Here is a 24,555-nt window from a genome sequence, read left to right on the forward strand (position 1 = left end):
AACAAAAAAAAAATAATCATAAGTGCTTTGACTTCCTGACCAGTGCTCTTTCTTCCCAGCATGGTGCCTGAGAAATGAGGGTGTAAGTTCCGTGCTCCTGGGATCATCCACTCCTGAACAACTCATTGAAAACCTCGGTGCCATTCAGGCAAGTACTGCAGCTCTTCCAACCAACTCCAGGGAATTTCATGATGCCTCTGAAGATGCCCCCAGGAAGTGTCCCATCTCTCCCCACCTGTCCTTTATCAGGTCACAGCTTCTGAATTGCAGGAAAGTCCCTAATGTGGTGAACAGGCTACCTGTTCCTAGAAGGGGGTAGAGGGAAAATGGGGACAGAGACACAAGAAGCAAGAGAACTTTAACCAAACATGGATCCAGGGGTGTCCTTTTCTTAATATCAGGCCATGTTCTCCACACTCATTTCTCAGGATGGTTTGTGTCTGTGAGACAGTGTATTCTAAGACACAAACAATGTTACACCTAGCAACTGAGTCCCGGGGTCTAATCATAAAAGCCTGCCTGATAATCTGCTTGAAATGTAGTTGCCATAGGACAATATTCATACATCATCCACACTTATCGCCAGTCTACAGTGTGCCAGGCCCCTCCTTTCTGCTCTCCTAGAAGCCACTATCCTTCTCCCCATTACAGCACTTACAATAAGGTAGTATAATTGCCTGTCTTTCTGGCTGGACTATAAGCTCCCCAAGGTCAGAGACCTGTGTCTTTCTTGCTTCTCCACTGATTTTCCAGTTCCTACTACCCTATGACTCTTAGTCAACACTCAAGAAATACCTATTGAATGAATGAATTGCCACATTTTAGAAAAATGGGCTCAAAAATCACAGGATCGGAATTCCCGTCGTGGCGCAGTGGTTAACGAATCTGACTAGGCACCAGGAGGTTGTGGGTTTGGTCCCTGCCCTTGCTCAGTGGGTTAATGATCCGGCGTTGCCGTGAGCTGTGGTGTAGGTTGCAGATGTGGCTCAGATCCCGAGTTGCTGTGGCACTGTCATTGGCCAGCGGCTACAGCTCCAATTGGACCCCTAGCCTGGGAACCTCCATATGCCACGGGAGCGGCCCAAAGAAATAGCAAAAAGACAAAAAAAAAAAAAAAAAAAAAATCACAGGATCACATTTCCCTAATAGCAATTTCAGGAGTGCCCACTCCTATTCCCTCCCCTTCAGGCACCGCTAGGCCTGGTTAGAGCCTGCAGCTAAGTACAGCAAGGAGGGAGATGTTCCTGGGAGATCTGAGGAGAGGGTTGAGGACTGGTGGCTGTGGTGACCAGCCCCTGCCCCCAAAGGCCACACCTCAGTCCTAAGTCTTCCTGCTGCACTCTCAGCCCAGCAAGGAGCCCCAGGAATGAGCACACCCATGTCTCTTACCATAGCTATTACCCATCCAAACAGGTAAGGTGGCATGTTTTCCTCTTGCTCTTTAGGTAACAGAACTGTCTCACAGCTTCTCACCCAACCATCTGTCCCCAAGATGAGCACTTAGTCTGTTACCTCTCCCAGAAGGAAGTAGATGGAGGTGGAGATAAATTTGATTAAACTTAAAACATTTAAAAATCCTTTTTGAAGAACAGCCCAGGATATGCTGGGAGATAAATGGTGCAGACCTCCTCCCCCTCCATCACTTTTCTTAGGTCTATGCAGCAGGGTAAGCATCACTACCTCTGTGCTCCTGGAACCCCTCCAACCCCCCAACTCCTCCTGGACTGTGGGGTTCCCTGCCTGGGGAATGCTCCCTCTTATGAAAGCTGCCCCCACCTTCTCTTATTTTCACTTATGCTCTGGGAACAGATTAAAAACCACACAATGAGGAGGAAATAGGGAAACTGTCTATAAACAAAAGAGCTGAAATGTAATCCAGTGATTTCAATCCCAATTCTATGTATTGAGTACTTATTCTATATCTGGCACCACACTAGGCACAGAGAATTCTGAGATAAGCACAGGACACTGCTCTCAACAGCTCAGGGACTGCCTGAGGAAGACTGAATTAAGCAATCTGTCTCCTAGTTCATTCAGCAGATCTTTGAGAGCTTACTCTACCCAACACCTGGGACAGCACAGGGAACCAGAAAGATACCAACCTTCAAGGAGCTTACATTACAGTAGGAGAGGCACATAATATATAAACATATAAAATCACTTCAAGTGAGAAGGTCTATTAAGTAAATATAGTGTTGCAATACAGCCTAACTGGGAAATGAGTGAGCCTGCTTTTAGGTAATATCCTTGCCCAAGGCCCTTCTGGGATATGTGTGTTCTGAAACCTGAAGTGGAGGACACAGCATGTGAAAACCGCTGGAAAGAGCAGACGCAGGGAAGAGGAGTACAAAGGCCCTGAGGTGGGGAGGCACTTGGCTTGTTCTAGGAAGCACCAGCCTGAGGCTAATGTGGCCAACATGCAGTGAGCAAAAGAGGCGAAGGGCACAGGCAGGGGACAGATCACACAGGACTCCAGAGGAGTCATGAGTTTTGTTCTACATGTAGCAAATTCTTTGGAGGGTTTTAAGAGGAGGGACATGCTGTTATTTTAATTTTTAAAGATTGCTCTCACTGCTGTGTGAAAAGCAGAATGAAAAGGCAAGGATGGATTGTCCAGGTAACAGGTGTTGGCTGGACTAGCAAGGATGGTGGCTTTGTAGGTAAAGTAGGATTCTGTAGGCTTTGGAAAGAGAGACTGGACTTTTGGATGCCTTGGCAAGAAGAGGGATGAGCTGAGGATTCCTGTCATGCTAATAGAGTGATCACTGACATCCAAAGGGGGAGCTAATATTGCTGGAATGGTTGAAAAAAGAGAGAGAGAGAGGCAGCTCCTGGACTGTGGGAGTACTGTAGGTAGCTAAAGATACATTTCAGTGGAAAAATGAGTCAGTCATCTCCCCAGAGCATTTCCTCCCAGCAGGGCTCTGGCTGGTAGCAGGACGGGCTTCTATGCTCGGGCTTCCATGCTCAATGCACAAGAGAAAAGGATGTTGTCTTAGCAAGAAGCTGCTACCAGGACAGCTTACCATATCCTCTCCCTTTCTACTCCCACCTCTGGCCAGCCCAGCACCAAAGGTTCTGCCCTCAGTCAGCTGTGACTGGGCCCCTTGATATAGTGAGGCTACTAGATTGGGGCCGCTGGGGACTCCCAGCAGATAGAAAGCATGCAGTGCCAGCAGTTATAAGGAAATTTCTAATGGGCAAAGGCAGGCAGCTGCTTCTTTGAATGTACCTAAGGTGAGCATAAACTGGAGAGGTTTTGCTAAGCATCAGCAGACAGGAGAAACAGGAAAGAAGCCACAGCTGCAGGCAGTCCCGTCAGCAGCTCAGGTCCCCAACCTCCAGCCTCAAAGCCCTTGTGAGGTTCCCCACCAGCTACTCAGGGAAGTCCGACTCCTCAGCACTCAGGCCCTTCCCATCCAGGGCTCATCACCCCTCCCTCACCTCCTCTGGGATCCTAATCCCCAGAATAGTGGTCCTCCCCCTGCGGAGTGTCCACCACCCTAGCCTGGAAAAATCCTGGTCCATCCCCAAGGCCCAGCTCAAAGTGACTCAGTCCTGGAAGGACTTCCCTGACACCTGCCAGCCCGTGACACTTGCCAGACCTCCCTCACTCCCCAATTATTGCACTCAGGGTAACACCTTGGTTGCAAAACTGCTAGCTCGTGGGATGTTTGTGTGATCTCTAGTAGATGAAAATGTTTTCAAACAGTTGCCAACATTTAAAAAAAAATGGGCAGCAACTTCACATAAAATTCTGGATGTTATGGCTTTTCTTGAATATTTAAGTCTTGCAACACTATATATACATGTATATATTTCATGTTTTATTCAAGTACTTTATGGTTTCATTTTTCTAATGTTTAGATCTCTTTTCTTATTGGTGTAATGAATGAAGAATGTTTTTTCCTCACATGGCTAACCCACTATATTTTAGACCCAAAATTTCCAACAAATCCAGTTTCTAGATTTGGGTCTCATTGCTGCAGTCTCACTTTAGCACAGTAGTTTAGATCTCTGATGCTCCAGAGCTGGTGGGAAACCAAACTCTCTTCTAGGAGAGGAAAGCGTTACCAGAACCAGTGAGGAAGTCCTACACTATTCCACCAAACTCTAAGGCTTCTGAGGAGAGCACTGAGTGGAGACAAGGTCACTCTGGCCAACATGACTGCAGGCAGAGGAAGGGTGAGGCTCAAACCTCAGCATCAGTCATCAGGAATGTATTTCACCACGGTCTCCACAGAGGGTCAGACTATTCCTGAAAGAAAGTCTGCCTTTGTTCCTTGTCCTAGTGTAACACATGCCCTTGGCCTATTTCTTGCAATAAATACTAGCTAGCCCTAGATGATCTCACCCTTTCCTAGGGCTTCAATTAGCATGACGGTGCAGATAACTCCTAAACTCTCAACTCCAGTCCTTTGCTACCACTAAGGTCCACAGCTGCCCTTCTGGCTGCCTACGAGTCACTTCTTTTTTTTTTTTTTGTCTTTTTAGGGCCACACTTGTAAGTTCCCTGGCTAGGGGTCGAATTGGAGCCATAGCTGTGGGCCTACGCCACAGCCACAGCAATGCTATATCTGAGCCACGTCTTCGACCTACATCACAGCTTGAGGCAACACCAGATCTTTAACCCACTGAACAAGGCCAGAGGTCAAACCTGAGTCCTCACGGATACTAGTCAGGTTCATTACCCCTGAGCCACGATGGGAACTCCTACCAGTCACTTCTACGTGAGATCCCATAGGCACCTTCACTTCAACACATCCTACTCCAAACTTCTTGTGCTCCAGACTTCTGTGGATCCTGTATCAGTATCTTCCTAGTCACCCAGTCTTTAAGTTGCCATCAGCCTCCAAAATGTCTCTCCAAGTCACTCTCCTTTTCTACTCCACTGCTAACTGTCTAGGTAATGCTTATTGTCTCTGGCTGGGACTGCAATTAATTTCTAACATCTGTGTCCCCTTTCAATCTCCTTCCAACTCATCCTTCAAAATACCTCTAGGTGTCTAATGGGGTCACTCACAGCTGAGAAGTCCTCTGAAATTCCCACTGCCTACAGCATTAAGCCCCAACTCCAAAAAATGGAATTCGAGGCCTTCCACTCTTTACCGGAATTTCTTTTTTCCATATTCCCACCATCCCCACACTTCATTCATTCACTCTACACTTCTATCACTCCATTTCACAGACTCCACTTTTTCACGCTATTCTCTCTACCTGGTATTCCTGTTAATCCCTCACAAGGATTCTAACTGATTCTCTCCTTATCTTTGGACCCCTGCTGTTCACAGGTGGCTATTAAGTGCACATAAGGCAGCCAATCCAAATGGAGATGTGCTCTTAGTGTCAAATGTACACCTGATTTGAAAGACTTAGTACTTTAAAACATGTAAAGCATCTTTTTTTTTTTTTTTTTTTTTTTTTGTCTTTTGCAATTTCTTGGGCTGCTCCCGCGGCATATGGAGGTTCCCAGGCTAGGGGTCCAATTGGAGCTGTAGCCACCGGCCTACACCAGAGCCACAGCAACGTGGGATCCGAGCCATGTTTGCAACCTACACCACAGCTCACGGCAACGCCAACCCACTGAGCAAGGGCAGGGACCAAACCCACAACCTCCTGGTGCCTAGTCAGATTCGTTAACCACTGCGCCACGACGGTAACTCCTAAAGCATCTTAATATTCTATACTGACTACATGCTGAAATGATGTTCTGATACAGTAGAGTAAAACATGTATTAATTTCACCTGCTTCTTTCCCCTTTTATTACTGTGGCCGCTAGAAAATCTAAAATTACACATATGGCTCTCATTTTTCCTATTGCTCTAGTTATTCTATATTTCTGTCTTCATTTACTGTCAACCAGTAGCTATGAGCACCTACTATGAGCCACTCTTTCAGGCTCTGGAGATGCTGTGTGAACAAAACAAGGCCCCTGACCTCAAGGAGCTTTCAGGCTGCTGGGGAACTAGCATTCTAGTGGTGGCTTATAAATGTATACAAATCTAGACGACTTTGCTTAATATTGAGCACAAAAAGCAAGTATCAAGTACTAACCACATCCTTTGTATATCTCATGCTCCCAGGTTCTCCCAAAGATGACATCACATGTTGTAAATGAGATTGATAACATACTGCGCAACAAGCCCTACAGCAAGAAGGACTATAGATCATAAGGCAATGCATGAGCCTCAGGAGCTGCATGGGTAAATCAGCGGTCTATACAGGTACAGAGCGATGTTACCAGCCAGTCTTTTGAGTCACTTAGCAGCCCACTGCTTAACCTCTAGTGTCCTCGGATTCTGAGGTGTCTGCTGTCGCTACCACTGTGCACCTGACTTATGAGCACATCTGAAAACTCACAACCAAGAAAATCCATTATATTTTCTTATCTTGGACTGGAGTCACCTATTTTTACATTGTTCTGTACACCCCATGTTTATGCAAAGGAAAGTTTATGGCGGGGGGGGGAGACATTACCTTCAGGTATTTAGTAACTTAAGGCTGTACAGATACATTTTTTCAAATGAATAAAATCCAGAGGCAGTGTGGATTGCCTCAGAAAGAGTAGGCTATGTTCCCACAGAAGTCTTGCTTGGGAGAACTGGCTGAAACAATTTTACATTTTTTTTTCTATTTTCACATTCATGTTAGCAAGAGTTATTTCACTTGTAATTCAACAAAATTCCTAGGTATTTGCTTTCATTACCTTTTAAATATTCAGTGTTGCTTGGCCTCAAAAACGGCCCCCTGTACCAATTTATCCAAGGTGTCTATTAGGATTCTAATAACATTATGTCCATTTGCATGGAGAGATAGATGGTAAAAGGATGAACATCCAATCTTTAACTGGAGACAGTATGGTTAATTTATGAAAGGGAGAATTACACTGCTATGAAAGCTTAGCTTTGAATAAAATGTATCTGCAATGAAGTGTTCATTTTTTTCTACATTTTATTAAAACCTGCTTTATACTTTTGACTGCTTATAGGCACAGCTTCTGAGAGTTTAAATATTTGAGCTTTAAAAATAAATATACACATGCTCAGTTTTGTAAGTAAACCTGTAAAATACCCAGAAAAGCAAACGTGTTGTTTAATTAGCACTAGGATTTTACAGTATGATGCTTGGTGTTTTTGAGGAGTTATTAACATGAAAGTGAATCACAGGCTTTGCGGAAAATGCTGTTACTACTCAGCATAGGCTGGGTGAAGTAACTTGCCCAAAAAGCAAATATTAAAGAACTTCCTGATTCTAGAATCACATTACGTGCATTAAACTATATGCATGAAAGTTCTCTGCATGGATTAATAGGGACTAATCTTGTGGCACTCAGCTGAGGTCTATCCAGGCCTGCCACTATTGGCTACCTACCCTCATGAATATTCCACTTTAAAAAAACTTGAGAGTCTACCATATGTACCTGTAAGAAAGGAGAAAACTTTTCCCCCCATTTTTAAGGTGTGTGTTGAGGGGGGAGAGCTCTGTATTTCTGTTTGGACACAGTGTAATTTAATTTTCTGGCCAGCAGGTCCCCCATGTAGATATCACTTTGAGACTTAGAGTATATACTCTTAGCTTAAAATGTTATTTTCTGCCATCATTTCCAGATATGTTCTTCACTGTTAAGTTCTAAATCTTAAAATGTTAGTATGGAATACCAACAATTTTCTTTTTGATTACTATTATATGTATTCTAATAGGAAAATAGTGTGGGTTTTTTTGCCCAAGAGCATCAGGTTATTGATGGAAATGGATCATTTTTTCAATTGTTCATAGTGTGTTCAATCAATCCAGTGAACTACCATATGCATAAATGAGTGAAGCTGTCTAATTGGAACTGCAATTATTTATCTGCTTAGAGTAATAAAAGTATTTGTGCATTTCATCTCTGAATTAGAATTTTTATCTAATCTCTCATTATAAGGATACACATATATTTTTTAACTGCCTGTTTTATATATATATATAAATAAATATATACATATAAAACAGGCAGTTAAAAATCATCTACATAAAAATGTTGGCAAGTAAGCTGCAGTGAATGATACCTAACAGAAATAGCTTCACCAAAAGATTTAAACTGCAATCCAAACTATTTTTCTCTTACTAACGGAAAAAGGATTAGCTACTAAAGATATTTCTTAGATTTTAGAAATATTCTGTACTAAAGTTAAAGCTTCTCAAGCTCATTTAAAAGAGACTGAAAATTAAAATCAAGTAAAAAAATGCAAACATTATTACTTGGCTATTGGAACAGCAACTTTTATACACAAATCATCTGCCATGCTAAATATAATATATAAATACATTTCACAGTTATATCCTTAAGAAAAACTTCCATGCACTCTCATTTTCTTTTCTTTTCTGGAAAGACTTCCTTGGCAGAGAACATACCATTCCAAAGGGTAACCTGAGTGGCACCAGCCACATAATGAAGCCTCAGCCAAGAGAAATGAAAACTAGAAGCCCTGTGCCTGGCTTCCCACTTAAAACAACTGTCAGTTCATCTTCATCTGTAGTGTGTGCCAAAGGTCACCAGATAGATGTCAGGGCTTCAAGGGGCCTTTAGCCATCTTTGAAGCCACCCTCCTCTGTGCGAAATGAGGAAACCAGGCTTAAAGAGAGAAAAGGACTCGCCCAAACTCACATTGCAAGCTGATGGCAGAACCAGGCTTAAAACCAGGTATTTTGTGTTCCAGTCCAATGCTCTTTTAGGGATGACTTTCTTTTTTAGCTTTAAAGCTTTATCAACAAGTGTGTGTGTGATTTTTTAAGTCAAAAAAGCTTGAATATGAAGCCAAATTGAATGTCAGTTAAGAAGGAAAGACCAAAGAAATGCAATGAAAATTCATGCAGGCCACTGAGTTCACCTCTACCACCTCAATGAAAATCAAACCAACCACTCCAAAGACCCTTCTAATCTTCATTGACTCCCCTTACTTGGGAGTCCAAGGAGGTAAGAGATAGCCCTTACAGCCCAAATATATGTGTCTGTAGACTGGCTTTCTCTCTGTATGTACATGTCTACACATAGCCTTCCTTTGTGTCTCTGAAAACAGCAGTGACTGGCACACACACTGCAAACAGAAACTAGGTGGGCAGGACAGCACAGCAAGCACATATTGGCAAAGAGGCCTGACATTCTGCTCTGTAACATAATTGCACTGTGCCTGCCACACAAATATTTGATCGGTTACTACAGAAATGTGCATTTACATGTGTGGGAAATTAAAATGATGGTTAATGTAAAATAATGTAATAAAGATGATATACTTAATCAGATGGTTCTCATAAAGAAGTCTAACAAAAACATAAATTTTACAAAGCAAAGTGTAATGATCTTAACAAGCAAGACCTTGCAAAAAAATTTTCGGTATAAATCCAATCTCCATTTTCCAGTTAACTTCAAACCTTGTTTCAAATTATTCTATCCATGTTAGAATAATATACCAAATAAGTCAACCAGTAAATCTTTAACGGCTAAAAATAATTTCAACCCAAGATTTTCATTAAGTTATAAATGAAAAAAATAGAAATAGGGAAATGTAAAATGTTCCAACACTTATCACAAGGGAAGTAAAAACAGGAATTTAATCACTTAGGATCCCAATTATAGCAGAACCCCTTTTATTTTACTGGTGTTGGAAATAGGATATTTTTAAGCTAAAAATTCACAGCAGGCTTTTCTAACTATACCAGATCCAGCACATCATAATTCTATGTGCCACATAGCCGTCTAGGTGATGAGGAGAGTACTGAGAAAAAGGCTCTACAATTCCCAAGAGTGAGGTATTGGTACAGTAAATCCTTAATGAAAACCGCAGAATCCTGAGTACATGTCTTTTAAACATATGCACAGAAATTTACCTAATGGTACCGAAAGTTAGAAACCATTATTAGGATTAAAAACAAAGTGCTGTAGGAAAAACTCAGGATCCAAACCAAATTTTGCTTCCTCATTGCTCTATACATTATTCAGTTTATTAATTCAAGAAATGCTCTATTAAGAATATTATGCTAATTCCTCTAGTTCATCACCCCATCTCAGCTGTACTGTATTATAATAATGGTGGCAGTTTTTCCCCCATCTATTACAGGCACTGCAATCTACTAGTGACAGCTTTTTACCTGCAAGTTAAAAATTACAGGTTAAAAAACTACTTGATCCAGCTCTGGTAACAAGTAGTAGACACTGATGGTTTGTCAAACAGTCATTCTGTTAAAAAGGCAAATGCATTTGGTATAAATGCCATGCCACCAAACTACTGTCCAGTTATTAATCAACAGGAAAAAAAAAAAGTTAAAACATAGTAAAGTAAATGTATGTACTACACTAACTGCTTTGTAGAGTATCTCTTCTGATCTCCCCATTCACTCCATTTTATCCAGTGATGGCACATGGATAGTAATGTATTAGAGAAAAGTAAAGAGTTTCAAAGTTCTATAAGCAATGACGAAATATAATCCTCAACTGAAGATAATGATGATCTGGGCCACTATGCAAATGTGCTGTGGCCCCTGCCTTCCTTCCAGGTTCTTGGATGTGACCTCCCCAAACATCCAACTGCATAGAAAAGGAAGATGAACTCCTGGTGAATACCTTTCTATATATAAAGTTATAAACAGCAAATATTATTTGCAATATTCATCTTAAATTTAGAAGTAGAAACCAAACAAAGTTAAGATTAGAAATTGAGACTATATCATTTCCTTTGAGGTACTGCATATAGAAAATTAGTGGATGTGGTCAAAAGCTACTAGGAATATCATCTGTGAGTCCACCTTTTAAGTGGTATAGGTTCAAGAAGAGCTTCCCAAACTTTTTCAAATCATGGCACACACACAAAAATATATAATTACCTGGAGTTCCCATCGTGGCTCAGCAGGTTAAGAACCCGAATAGTATCCATGAGGATGTGGGTTCCATCCCTGGCCTCGAGCAGTGGGCTGCTGTAGGTCACAGACGCAGCTTGGATCCCATGTTGCTGTGTCATGGTGTAGGCAGGCAGCTGCTGCTCCGATTCAACCCCTAGCCTGGGAACTTCCATATATCATGGGTGTGGCCCTGAAAAAAAAAAAGATAATTACCTGTAAATACAGTGGTTAAAAAACATGAGAGGAGTTACCGTCGTGGCTCAGCAGTCAGCGAACCTGACTAGTATCCATGAGGACACAAGTTCGATCCTTGGCCTTGCTCAGTGGATTGGGGATCTGGCGTTGCCATGAGCTCCGGTGTAGGTCACAGATTTGGCTCGGATCCCATGTTGCTGTGGTGTAGGCCAGGAGCTACAGCTCCGATTCAAACCCTAGCCTGGGAACCTCCATGTGCTGCAGGTGTGGCCCTAAAGACAAAAAAAAAAAAAAAAAAAAAAAAACACAAACCAAGAGACTACTCTTGGCTGGACCCACATGTACTGAAGAAATCTGCATTTTGTTCACAATTGATGGGACCCTGTGGACTAGAGGGTCAAATTTATGAAAGTCCTTGTGAAAAAATTCTGACCCACACCAAAAGCACTGTTAATAACTTGAGTTCTCAGAATTACAAAACTAAGATCACAAAAATTACTTTGATCTTTTCCACATCAATATTCAGAAAAGAGAATCTCTTACTGAACATTCCTCCAGTGATGTGAGACCCTGGTCAAGAAAAACAATGATTCCTTTCTTTTAACAGGTCAAACCAACATCGTAGGGTCGAGCTAACCTCCCTAGATACCCAGGGTCAAAGCTACAGAGCTGAACAGTGTGTGCATGAACCCAAGACAGCTCTCGTATGCTCGAGCACTCTGTTTGATTACCTTGACCTTGACTGCCTTTCTTCCTTTAAAAAACAATAAAACAAACTTTCCCATAAGTTTCTCTTATGCAAGTTGGAGAAACCATGTTTTAACTTTATTTCAAATCACAAATTCAGAGATTTGCAAACATGAAGGTTCTGTTCAATCTCCCAGAGGGAAAGGATTGGTTCTGGCATTTATGGTGCAAAAAAAAAGTTGTAATATTGTGCTTGGAACACATAGAACCAGTTATTAACTTCTTGCTACTATTATAAATAATAACAGCTCAGTCCAGGTTACTGTGACCTCTGACAAATCAAGGAAACAAGTTATTTTCTCCTCTTGTGATTATAACACATTGCAACACTTTTTTTCCTTTTAATAAATGTCCTGGCACTCTGAGTTTCCCTTTCAATTCATTTAATTTCAACAATCTGTCCCAAAAAAAGAGCCAATAAACAAATACTGAATTATATCTTGTTGGATTTTTCAAACCCTCAAACTCCAGACTTATAAAAACATCTTGTGCGTCTCCCACCCTGACCACCCTGCTACTTTTCCACATACCGCAGGCCACCCATAGATACAAAGAGGGGGGGAGGGTGCACGCAAAGCTGACACCGTCTACTTGGAGCCAGTTGACAGGAGGGCGATGAGGCCTGAGGAAGCGCTTATGGACAAAATGTAGTTCCTGTAAAAGTTTACTGTTAAGGAAAGATCAAAAAAAATATATTTTTCAACACAACAAAAGGAACTCATCTCTTTGGAATGTACTGTTTCTCTCCTGACACTGTCTAAGGACAATGATGTGCTATTCCATTGTCTGAAAATACAATTTACAAGAGAGAAGACTATAAAGAATGAAGAACATTCACAGGAAATGTGTTCCAATTTCAAAAAGAAAACACTTGAGACAGAAACCTAGAACACATGGTCACAGAGAAAACATCTGAATTCCATTTAACCTTCAGGAAAAGAGCTGATCAAAAAACATGGAGAAGAGACTTGATTTCCCCACCTCCCAACCCCCACCTCAAAGGCAGGGGAAAATAAGTCTCCCCTGTCCATCGGTGTTTGGGCTGGCCTGTAAAAATGAAAGTCTGCAGCTATTCTCAGCCTCAGGACTGGACTGTTTGGGGCAAACCACCCCGCTATTCGCAGAAGACTACAAGTTGGAGGGTATCTGATATTTTATTACATCAAAATCTCCAACTATTAAAAGTTTGGCTGCACATTCCTAGATAACACCTTCAATAAATTACCTTAACAAGAGAAGACTGATTCTTGCCCAAAAGTTTAAGAGTAGCTTGAAACACTGTTAAGCTATTATAAATGTGCCAATTTAACTCCACTGGCTACCCACCCAATTCCATAGCCCCCAAAGACCAGGAGACACAGGGCTTACGCCAGGAGATATCAAAGAAGGCAAGTTTGCTTTGGCGCCTTATAATTTTTTAATTAGGCAAGTATACAAAATCACATATGTAAAACTGCTTTGTAATACTAGTTATTTATCACAAAACTTAAAAGAACTTCAAATCAAACCAAAAACCCTTATTTTAAATGTCCAGAAACTTGCCTAAGGACACAGTGCTTTTTAAAGGACTAACTCCCTGAGCAGTTTTTTTTTTTTTCCATTAAAATACCCAGACAATTCAAAACCAAAATAAACTACTCTTCAAGACCTCTAAAAAAGATAACTTTTAAAAGGATACACTGTGGGGTTGAAGTTCTTCAATATAAAGAAGGAGGCAACAATGACCAAGACCAGAAATAGGGTGTTGTTATAGAAGATGGAAAATGTTGTAGCTTCATAATCAGCAACTTCATTCTTCTTCCACAAGATTCTGTAGACACACAAACAAGTGACTAAAGTTTTTGAATAGGTACTGAAATGTTTAAATATGACATCGCTCTAGATATTGTAAGATAAGTTTTTCCTTAAGTGTTCTGGGCAAAATGTGTTTTTAATATCAAATGCAGCCAGGACTGACCCCTTTTTTCCACTGAAAAAGGTATTTCACTTTATCAGTGCTCAGGAGAACATGTGCTGGGTATGTTACCTTTTTTCCCCAGACAGAGCTCTGGAGGAAGGGACTAATTAACTGCAATTAGCTTGGTTTCATCAGCACCCAAATATGCATCTGTCTCTAGGTACTCACTGAAAACAAACTTAGCAGTGTGGTACAGCTTCCTTGGCTGTTTGTGGGCTTAAGATTTTCTAAATTCTACAGATTTCAGCCTTCAATATTATGCCTTAAGACAAGTCCCTGGACAAAACTAGCTGTGGCATCACATAACCAGACTTGTCTGTGACTATCTTTAGCCATTTTTACTTAATTCAAACAAAGAGAGAGTTCCCTGGTGGCCTAGCAGGTTATGGCTCTAGTCACTGCTGTGGTGAGGGTTCAATCCCTGGCCCAGGAATTTCTGCATGCCACGAGTGTGGCCAAAAAAACCACCACCACCAACAAAAAAACCCACAAAGAATCTGCTTAATCGTTAGGATTTTTTAACTTTTGTGAAACTCGTTAGGATTTTTTAACTTTTGTGAAACTCATTAACTTTTTATTTAATCCACTTTACTCATTATAAGATTGTATTAAGGCGTTCCTGTTGTGGCTCAGCAGGTTATGAACCAGGGTATCCATGAGGATGCAGGTTCAATCCCTGGTCTTGCTCAGTGGATTAAGGATCCAGTGTAGCTGTAGCTGTGGCTGTGGCACAAGCCAGCAGCTGTAGCACCAATTCAACCCCTAGCCTAGGATCTTCCATTTGCCAAGGGTACAGCCCTAAAAAGCATACAACAACAACAAAAGATTGTATTAATTTACTAGTACTCTATCAACCTTTTCCTTTTACCTCTCCACACAGGCAACAGGAAGTTCCAGGGCGCCTGTGAATTAGGGAGTCTTTATTCCCTTCAGTTAATTAACTTTGTAAAGTAATTTTTAAAGGCATACATAGGTTGTGACCCATTTAGTGGGATGTGAAATCAACTAAGTGGATTCAATGCTCAGGAAAAATAACCAAGTTGAGACCAGCATTTGTTTAAAAAAAGTGAAATAGGAAAAAAAAGTATCAAATGCACCACACATAGTAGAGTGGTAATTATTGTTCTGTGAAATATTTACATATTTGAATGTAAAATTATATTTGGTCAAAGAGTAAAATATGTATTTTTTACTGTAGGTCATCATCAAAAAGGTTGAAAGTCTAGATGCTTTCTTCCCCAGAAAGATACATTACTCTGGGGCCATATGGTACCCCCAACTAATCCTAAGGACAACACTATGGCTAATGTCATTGGTAACTGCCATGTTTTATTCACAAAATGTTCTAATCTAAAGTCAGTAACTGTGGCTGTAAAGGAGCTAAATGAGGAGTTCCCGTTGTGGTGGAGTGGAAACAAATCCAACTAGGAAACCAATCCAACTACGTTGAGGGTTTGATCCCTGGCCTCGCTCAGTGGCTTAAGGATCTGGCATTGCCGTGAGCTGTGGTGTAGGTTGAAGACATGCTCAGATCGGCATGGCTGTGGTGCAGGCCAGCAACTATAGCTCCGATTTGACCCCTAGCCTGGGAACCTCCATATGCCTTGGGTGCAGCCCTAAAAAGCAAAAAAATTAAAAAATAAAGGAGCTAAATGAAAGGTATTAGCACCTTATCTTCATCAGAAAAAAATTTGTGGTCTCTAATATATATGCCACATTTCCTTGATTCTATGGATACCATGAACTTAATGAATGAAACTTCCCATCTATGTGAAGTTTGGAAGAAGTAAAGGACATTACATTAAATGAAGCTATTAACTATTAAATAGCTTCTGATTTCAGGGAAGTTTAAATATAAATGTAACAAATATATGAGACTTGGAATTAATACCTTATACCAATCTAACAATGATCAAAGAAAACGTCAGCCCAGAAAGATCCATAGTCCTAACGTGGTTTAATGCTACAAAACACTCAGAACTGCCTCTATTTTTAAGACTGTGGCACAAAACCCAGTGAAGATAAGTTCCTTAAGCAGGGCACCAGCTGACTGTTAACCCACCTCTATCATTGCGCTTCTCCCTATCTCCCTGTCATGCCCCAATCAGAACCATCAAGACACTTGATCTTACTGATGAAAAGATGTGACTCAATTTTTTTTTTTCCGGTTGTGCCTGCAGCATGTGGAAGTTCCCAGGCCAGGTATCAAACCTGAGCCACTGCAATGACAATGCCAGATCCTTAACCTTCTAGGCCACCAGGGAATTCCCAAGTGGCTCAATTCTATAGGTTATCCCAGTGCCCAAAGACCATGTGTTACATTGGTATAAACACAGTCAGGGCTTTCTGACAGCTCTCAGAACTTTTTCTAGTCCAGCCATACCCTGATTAATTTTGAGAAAGTTTACAACCCCCAACTGCCCTCATCAACAATGGTTCTGCCAAAGCTTCACTGGTAAAAAATCTAGGTTAGGAGAACATTTCCCAAGGAGTCATTTTTCCAAGGACTAACTAGAACAAGAGAAAAGTTGAGACCAAACTCAACAGCTATTACAATCAGATTAATACTAAATGGTAAATAATGAGTAAGTCATGGAAAACGTGCACTCATACCCTGGGACAAATGTTATGCTAATTTCTACCCTTTGATGGATGGAAAAGCAGTTTCAAAGTGGAATGTAGTTCATATTCCAAATGACTATAGATGGAGCTTTGAGAGATAACCATCTGGGCAAAAAGATGCCAATAAGTCTGCTCTTAAATCTCTTGGAAGTAACTAACCCTTTGAGGGAGAAAAATACTAGATCTTAAAGGGAGTCTTGGCCCCAGTTAACAGCATCAATAATGAATACAGACTTGAGTAGAACTGTACCCAGTATGGTCTTTGTGAAAGAATTATAAACAGCACAAATTTCTACTGATGACAGGAATAGAAATTTTATAATCTGACACTCTTCATTTTATGTATCAAAGAAACCTCCACTTTATCTTACTTTGAAATATCCAGGCCAGCCAATGGCAAAGAGGCTTCATTTCCAATTCCAACTCTGATTCACTGGTAGAGACTACCTGACTACCATGCTGAGAAAGATTCTGAGACACAGCCCAGGATCAAGAACAAATGCTGGGGAGTTCCCGTCATGGCGTGGCAGAAATGAATCCAGCTAGGAACCATGAGGTTGCAGGTTTGATCCCTGGCCTTGCTCAGTGGGTTAAGGATCTGGCGTTGCCGTGAGCTGTGGTGTAGGTCTCGGACTCGGCTCAGATCCCGGGTGGCTGTGGCTGTGGCGTAGGCCAGCGGCTACAGCTTTGATTAAATCCCTAGCCTGGGAACCTCCATATGCCGCGGGAGCGGCCCTAGAAAAGGCAAAAAGACAAAATAAATAAATAAGAATAAATGTTAGAATTCAATAAAAAAGGTTAAAAGAAAGTGTTCTAGATTCTCTAACATCTATTCCTATGTAAAAATCTGCAATCAAAAAGCTACGCAGGAGTTTCCATCGTGGCTCAGCGGAGACGAATCTGACTGGCATCCATAAGGACAGGGGTTCAATCCCTGGCCTCGCTCAGTGGGTTGGGATCCGGCGTTGCCATGAGCTGTGGTATAGGTCTCAGATGTGGCTCAGATCCGGCACTGCTGTGGCTGTGGCGTAGGCCAGCAGCTACAGCTCCAATTCAACCCCTAGCCTGGGAACCTCCATATGCCAAGGGTGCAGAACTAAAAAGCAAAAAAAAAAAAAGCTATGCAGAAGGGTTCCCGCTGTAGTGTAGCAGTTTAAGAATCTGGTGTTGCCACAACTGTAGCAAAGGGTACAGCTGCTGCTTGGTTTCAATCCCTGGTCCGGGAACTCCCATTATGCCATGGGTGTGCCAAAAAAAAAAGTTATGCAGGGCTAGGGAGCCTTAAAGCTGCTCTCTTAAAAAAAAAAAAAAAAAAAGCCTTAAGTCATGATTTTAATATTATGCTTTCATTCTTAAGAAGGATCCACAGGACATAATAGGATACAATCATTTCAATGTTTTGGTGCCTCTCCAAAACCACTGTAGAAGACACTGTTCATTAAGTTACTCTGTGTCCCTTAAATAAGGATCCACTTGATAAAGTCCTTCTAAGAGTCATTGCCAGCAAAGTTTCTTTTCAGGACTTGCATGCTGCTTCTCGTCTGATAATGAAAGCTGGAGGACCTCAGATGCTTCCCCTGACACTTGGAAGCTTAGAGCTGACTTCATTGCCCAACTGCTGTAACTAATGCTGAGGTTCTTGTTCATCCACCTTTTCTTACTTTTTAATGGTTTCTGATCTTTTAAAATTATACTGCTTTGTTTTTATATGCAACTCAATATTGCAAGTCCCCACATAGTCTTTCTGAGCAAAGTGGGATAAAAATTCCATTTCACAAAACACCTTGTAGATACTAAAACTTAAGATCCATGAAAATAACCTCAACTCATGACTCTATTATACCATCTGGCAACTCTTAAGCACAAGTTACTCAATCATTCAGAGACTTCTACTCAGATGTTAGACTGTTCACTAGCTTTCTAACAACAGCTGGCAGGAAAAATTGGGGTTGGGGCTAACAAATGTGACACAGAATTGGGTCACAGGAGACCAACCCAATTCTTTTCTTTTTCCCATTCAGTGCAGATAACCAAGAACTAGATGTCCCTAGGGAAACTCAGGAGCAGAAATACTACCACCTAAAAATGCTAACACAACACAATGTCAGCTCTTCACACCCACACAGTTAGGTGATACACTCAAGGTCGCACAGCTATCAGGTGGTGCAGCCTGGGCACCAGACACAGCTGTGCATGCTAAATTTCAGCAGAGCTGTTGAGAAGCTCTCAAATCAGACCGCCTAAATTCTTATCCTGGTCTTACCACGCACTAATCTATGGCCTTGGTTAAGGTAGCCAAGCTTTTTGTACCTTAGTTTTTTCTCAAGTGTAAAGTAGAGAAAACAAGAGTTCCCATTATGGCTCAGCAGTAATGAACCTAACTAGTATCCATGATCCCTGGCCTTGCTCAGTGGGGTAAGGATCTGGTGTTGCCATGAGTTGTGGTGTAGGTTGTGGATTTGCCATGTGGTGTAGGCTGGCAGCTGTAGCTCCCATTCGACCCCTAGCCTGGGCACTTTCATATGCCACAGGTATGGCCCTAAAAAGCAAGAAAGCAAGCAAGCAAGAAAAGAAAGGAAGAGAGAAAGAATGAATAAAGTGGAGAAAACAACAGCATCTCCCCCATGGGGCTCTTCAAGGGACTAAATGAACTACATACAGCACAAAGAAAGTATCTGGTAGTAATAAAAAAGTCAGTTGTTGTTATTCTCTTCACCATGACCTTTACAATGCCAATGTTTTCCTCAGACAACTCTAATATCCACATTCTCTAAGCAGAAACCAAAAACACATTTTCTAGAAATAACCCCCTTTCTGATTACCAAAAACACATTAAATAGGGAGTCAAACCTTTCATCTTTTTCCTTCCGGGACATCTTTCTATTATCGGCTTCAGAAAGTTTTCGAGTTACTTCTTTGGAAACAGCATCTTCCCTCTTCTGTGCTACTCTGGAAGAAAAAGACAAAAAGTTTCCAGATGCTCCAGGAGTGAACATCACACTCTCTCAGAAACATTCTGTACTCATATTTTATATTGGCAACTGTATGATACTTTACATTTCAAGAAAATAAGCTGGACAGAAAGTTCCAAGTTTATTACCTATACTAGCCAAAAGAATTCAAGAAACTCCAAGATGTGGTTTCTTAGTGATGTGTGTTTCTTTCTGCTTAAAAGGGAGAATTTTCCAAAGTTTAGGTATTTAGTATGGAAATAAAAGTCAAATGCTATTAGCACAATTTAGTTATAAATGATTATAGCTCGACTTTGTTTTAACTCATAATTTAACTATTTCACAAATAAATTTGTTAAGGCATTAGCAAATGATACATGATTTCAATTCCAATATAAATAACAGGGGAATTAATAGCTGTAGTATCTTAAAAGTAAGGCTTTTAACTCTTCTCCAAAGGGAAATTTCACTAAAAAGAAATAATATCACATGGTCAAGGACTGACCATACCACTTTTAAATGAATCACTGGTTTGATAATATGGAATTACCAGAAAAGGCTAAATTTGTTATTCAAGAAATCAGGTCAGAATCTTTAGGGATGGGTCAGATAAAGAAAAAAACTATATAATCCCAAAAACCCGTAAGGTGAATTTTATCAGATGGAGTTGCCAGTGAAAGAGAAGATAAAATGTAACCTATGATGAAATACAAAAAGCTTCCTTGAAAATAAGACATTTAAATTCAATGATTTATTTTTCATAATATAGGAGAAACTGATTAGCCATAAATATAGAAGAAGAGGTAATAACTGATCGCAAGCAAAATATAACAATTACCTACAAAGTACCACTACGAAAATATTTAACACAATAGAGAAATGTATTAAAAGTAACAGAATATAGAACATAGAGACAGACATGTGTTCAATCTATGTTCAATTATTCAATCCCTCATTACTATGCTATATTAAGTTTTGGTCAATGAACTAAGGAAAAGTGGAAAAATTAGGATGGATTCCTGAAAAGCCTAAGGTCATTCAAGGCAATAGTTCTCGGCCTTTCTTCAAACACATGAACTTCTAGGATACAAATTAAGCACAAATTTGGGCTCGTTTTACCTATTCATCTATCACTCTCACTGAAGAATCACATTGGAATTGACACTGTTAAAAAGAGATCCTTTAATCAGCTTCAACTAATGTTATTTTTCCACAAATTAATAACTGAAGGGAGGAAAATCTGTCTAAAACAAACAAACAAAAATAGGTAAAAGGAAATAAGTTCAGAAACTTAAAAAGAAAAAGGCACCTAAGGAGGCATATAGCTGTTTTTTTTAAGACACCTTAGGACACTAAAATGTCCAACTTCCTGACTCATATTATTATGTAGAAGTTCTGCTCCACAGGGCAGAGATTCTCATCTCCAAATCTCAAGCAGACCCCAGGCACTTACTAAGTGGTTCTTGAACTTCACATAAGACTATTTTCTAAGGAAGGATTGACTGACTAGCCAATTTAATCAATTGGCCAACTGATTAAATTTTCCAAAAAGCCAGTTCTAAGCATCTTGTCTAGATGACAAATTTTCTGAAGAGACTGAACCAGATAACTAGTAAATGTCTCTTGTAGGTCTAAAATTCTATATTTGCCTAATGAAAGCATTAACAACCACACTGTAGGTTTATTACAACTCAAGAAGCCCTATGCTCCATCTCAGAGCTCTTAGCAAACAAATCTCACTCAGCACTGAATGCTCTAAAACAACACAGAGGCCACTTTAGGGACCCAGCACTCGGTCACCTGGGATTTAAAAAAAAAAAAAATTTTTTGCAAACATTTTAAAAATCATACCAACTTAAGAAAATAATTCCTAAGGACTCTTTCATCCCCAACCTCACCAATAGTGCACACAAACTGTTACTATGTACCAGACACCATGCTTTACATCTGGCACGTGTCACATTAATCCTCACCATCACATGAGATACCACTGTATCCCCACTTTACAGCTCAGTAATCTGCAGTCTTGAAAGGTAAAATGTATGCCCAAAGCTCTGCATTTAAGACTAGCAGAGCTGGGACTGGAATCCAGACTGTCAAAGACTCTGAAGCCATGTTCCCTGTACTACCAACACCTACCTACAATCAGCTTCTTGCTAGGTCTTTAAGGCTTAACAATCTTGCCAATCTGTAGGAGTTCTGATGTCAGTAGCAATGTTTAATATTACACCAAAACTATGACTAAAAAAATAATTCCACTCAGAGAGTCTATTAAGCCAGTAGGTCACTGAAATTTTACTGAACTAAATTAAATGTACCATTAACTATTATAATAGAAATAAACAAAAGACATGGCAGTTGCCCCAGAAGCTGAAAGTAGAAATGAAGAGATAGAACATGATTTTGATTCCAAAAAGGTGAATGAAAAATGATACACAGAACACATTAAAAACACTAAGTCCCAAAGGGACTGAGTTCCAAAGGGGACACAAAGCCTAGGTCATGCAAAATGTCCACTTCTGAGGGCTTTGCTCTCGACAGATGGCCATGGCTCACAAGAAAGCACAGGAAAGCAGAGGCCAAGACGGGCTGAATTCTGGAATGGCAGCTGAAGGGGGGCTGCCAAGCAAGAAGACAACAAAGACGACCTGGATTTAGCTGTTCTAACAACAACCACACACAACCTGGACTCCTAAGGGTCCAGAATGACAGCAGAGAAGCTGCTGAGGCCATTTCTTCCTGCCTTACAATATACATCACTGTTGAGAGTTCCCACTGTGGCTCAGTAGGTTAAGAACCCGACACAGTCAGACAGTGTCCATGAGGAAGCAGGTTCAATTCTGACCCCACTCAGTGGGTTAAGGATCTGGCATTGCCGTGAGTTGTGGTGTAGGTCAGACACAACTCGGATCCCAAGTGGCTGTGGTTATGGCATAGGCCAGCAGCTGCGGCTCCAATTAGACTCCTAGCCTGGCAACCTCCATATGCCACAGGTGCAACCATTAAAAAAGAAAAGAAAAAAAAAAAAAAAACACAATACATCCCCGTTAACTAAGATCATCTCAATGTGTTTCTACTCCTAATCACCAGAAACAGCTCAGCACAGAACAGTAGCAACCGGAAGGATTTCTCTGGAAAAGATTCCCAAGTCTTGAAATAACAGACATGTAAGAAAGGAAAGAAAGGCAGATGATTCTAAATGAGGAGGGGACAAGTACATTCAAAGTATGACATGAAGGCTGAGTCAGAAGAGCTAAGAACCAATCCTGAAAGATGAGGCCCAACTGGTAGGAGGCAGAGGACTCGTATTCCAGGGGCCTGGATGAATTTGGCTTTACTACATTAAGAAAAGAGAAGGCCATGAAGAGTTGCTAGGAGAGTAACACGATAATATGGACGTAGACAGGATGAATACAGTTCCTTTATCCCAGAAAACAAGGATAATATCTTCACTTGACATGGATGATGGAAAGATGATGTAATTTGCTTTATATAGTGCACGTCAGGGAGGGCCCTAAACTTGTTTTTAAGACACTAAATGGAGATTGCTACGTAATCCAAGCAAAAGCGGTCCAATTAGAGGAGGAAAAACAGAAATGAAAAGACAATGTGCACACAAAGCACACTGGTACTTTCAAGTCTCGGCAAAATTTCAATCGCTTTTAAGAAAGCACTTCCAAAGAAATACAGCACTAAGAAGGGTCCATTGAAGCAGAAAAAAATATCCTGCTATCCCGAATCAAGTATCGAAGTGTGCATGAAAGCAACCTCAAAAGGGTACCTCTTCCAATTAAACATTAATTTATATCTGCTTCCTATGGGGACAATGGCACTGTAAAATATTACCACCTTTCCTTAAGTCTAGATTGTTTCCCCCACTTTTTAACCTTTATGAAACCAGACTACATAACTGATTATAATTCATGTATAAATTTATTGTAGTGAGGCTTGGGTTTTCTTCTCCCAAAGCTATCATTTAAAATAATGATATATTTTATAACACGTATGATCTTAAAATAGAGGAAATATGGTAACCGATTACACTTTTATATATTCATGAGAAAAATGTAATTAGCACTAAGAATGTTAGAGTTGACTACAAGGAAAACAAAACAAACAAAAAAAACCCTCTTCTTTCACATCCAGAAATACTACATGGAAAGCCCACAATTCTTTCCAGAAAGAATTCCATTTGGCTTCCAAAATGTTAATTTACTTGATGGATTTGTTTTTCTGAACCCCATGATTAAGTGTTCTAATCCCACCCTCAATACCCACTTCCATAGCAATGTCAGAAGTATTGTCTCTGCTTCAGTTAGTTGTTACTCCCTCATACCATTAATGTGCCTTTCCCCAAAAGGTATAAACACACATATCTCAATGCTTAATGAAACACACACGAGCGGTCGTTAAGAAAACATCTTGCTATGTAAAAATACAACAATACATACTTTCACTTGAGAAATATACTTACTTGTGCTTGAGAACAAACTTCACATTTTTGTATGCAAAGGCTACCAAGTAAGTGCTTACTAGGGTCATCACACTATACAGAACAGCAGACTGAATAAGGTCCATATGCCATATTCGCCAATATAACCCTGAATTAAGATAAAAGGGGGAGGGAGAGTTACAAAAAGGAGCAAAACATTACCACCCAGTTACAAAGGTCTGCTAAATTAATTATACCTAAACCTGGTAAAACACAGGCCGGATTTGGGAACCCAATACAGATAAGAGGAACTTCAGAAGTCTGATACCCAGTAAAAAGTTATTAGTCTCAAGTTTTCCCAGTTCAGAATACCTGAAAAACATAACCTTCCTATTAATAATCTATGATGAGATTTCTACTTTTTCTAAAATGAGAAATCATAACTCAACAAAATCACGATTCAGACTTCAAATTTCATTCTTTAGAGAACTATTACGCTAACTACAGGCAGTTCCAAAATGCCACGTGCAGTCCCAAAGCAGAGTTTACACTATGACGTGGCTGTTTATATGAAATGAAGGCAGTGCTCCTTGCGGCCAGTGAACCTCAAGGCTCCACAAGTTAATTGAACGCTGGGTTTTATAAGGACGAAAGAGAAAATACATCAGGATTTGACTGCCCACCAACAGTACAGCAGTGTAGCAGAGAGGAAATTCACATTCTGGAACCCTGTGCTCTAAAAACAACCTTGGACAAGTCAGTAAAGTTTTCCGCT

General features: G+C 40.5%; 2 protein-coding genes across 7 annotated transcripts in view; one reads left to right on the forward strand and one right to left on the reverse strand.

The window, feature by feature from the left end:
- KCNAB1 (potassium voltage-gated channel, shaker-related subfamily, beta member 1) overlaps positions 1 to 10,300 on the forward strand; it is a 393,270-nt gene extending 382,970 nt beyond the window's left edge. For 4 of the 5 annotated variants that reach the window (XM_021068178.1, XM_021068181.1, XM_021068179.1 and 1 more), the window contains exons 13-14: positions 60 to 148; positions 6,085 to 10,300. In XM_021068178.1, the coding sequence (XP_020923837.1) occupies positions 60 to 148; positions 6,085 to 6,174 (179 nt within the window). In that variant the 3' untranslated portion in view covers positions 6,175 to 10,300. 5 annotated transcript variants of the gene reach the window in all.
- SSR3 (signal sequence receptor subunit 3) overlaps positions 1 to 24,555 on the reverse strand; it is a 40,409-nt gene that overhangs the window by 15,008 nt on the left and 846 nt on the right. Inside the window, exons 2-5 of one of the 2 annotated variants that reach the window (XR_002337493.1) lie at positions 23,823 to 23,949; positions 19,248 to 19,346; positions 13,497 to 13,628; positions 12,349 to 12,472 (exon numbers count right to left, since the gene is read on the reverse strand). Coding sequence is in view for 1 of the 2 variants with exons in the window: in NM_001244147.1 (NP_001231076.1) it covers positions 12,406 to 12,472; positions 13,497 to 13,628; positions 19,248 to 19,346; positions 23,823 to 23,949 (425 nt within the window). In the remaining variant the exon portion in view is untranslated. Of the gene's footprint in view, positions 1 to 11,859; positions 12,473 to 13,496; positions 13,629 to 19,247; positions 19,347 to 23,822; positions 23,950 to 24,555 lie in introns of those variants that run through there. The other variant, NM_001244147.1, reaches the window with a different exon arrangement.

The sequence above is a fragment of the Sus scrofa genome, chromosome 13 (assembly GCF_000003025.6).
Source record: "Sus scrofa isolate TJ Tabasco breed Duroc chromosome 13, Sscrofa11.1, whole genome shotgun sequence".
Taxonomy (NCBI): domain Eukaryota; kingdom Metazoa; phylum Chordata; class Mammalia; order Artiodactyla; family Suidae; genus Sus; species Sus scrofa.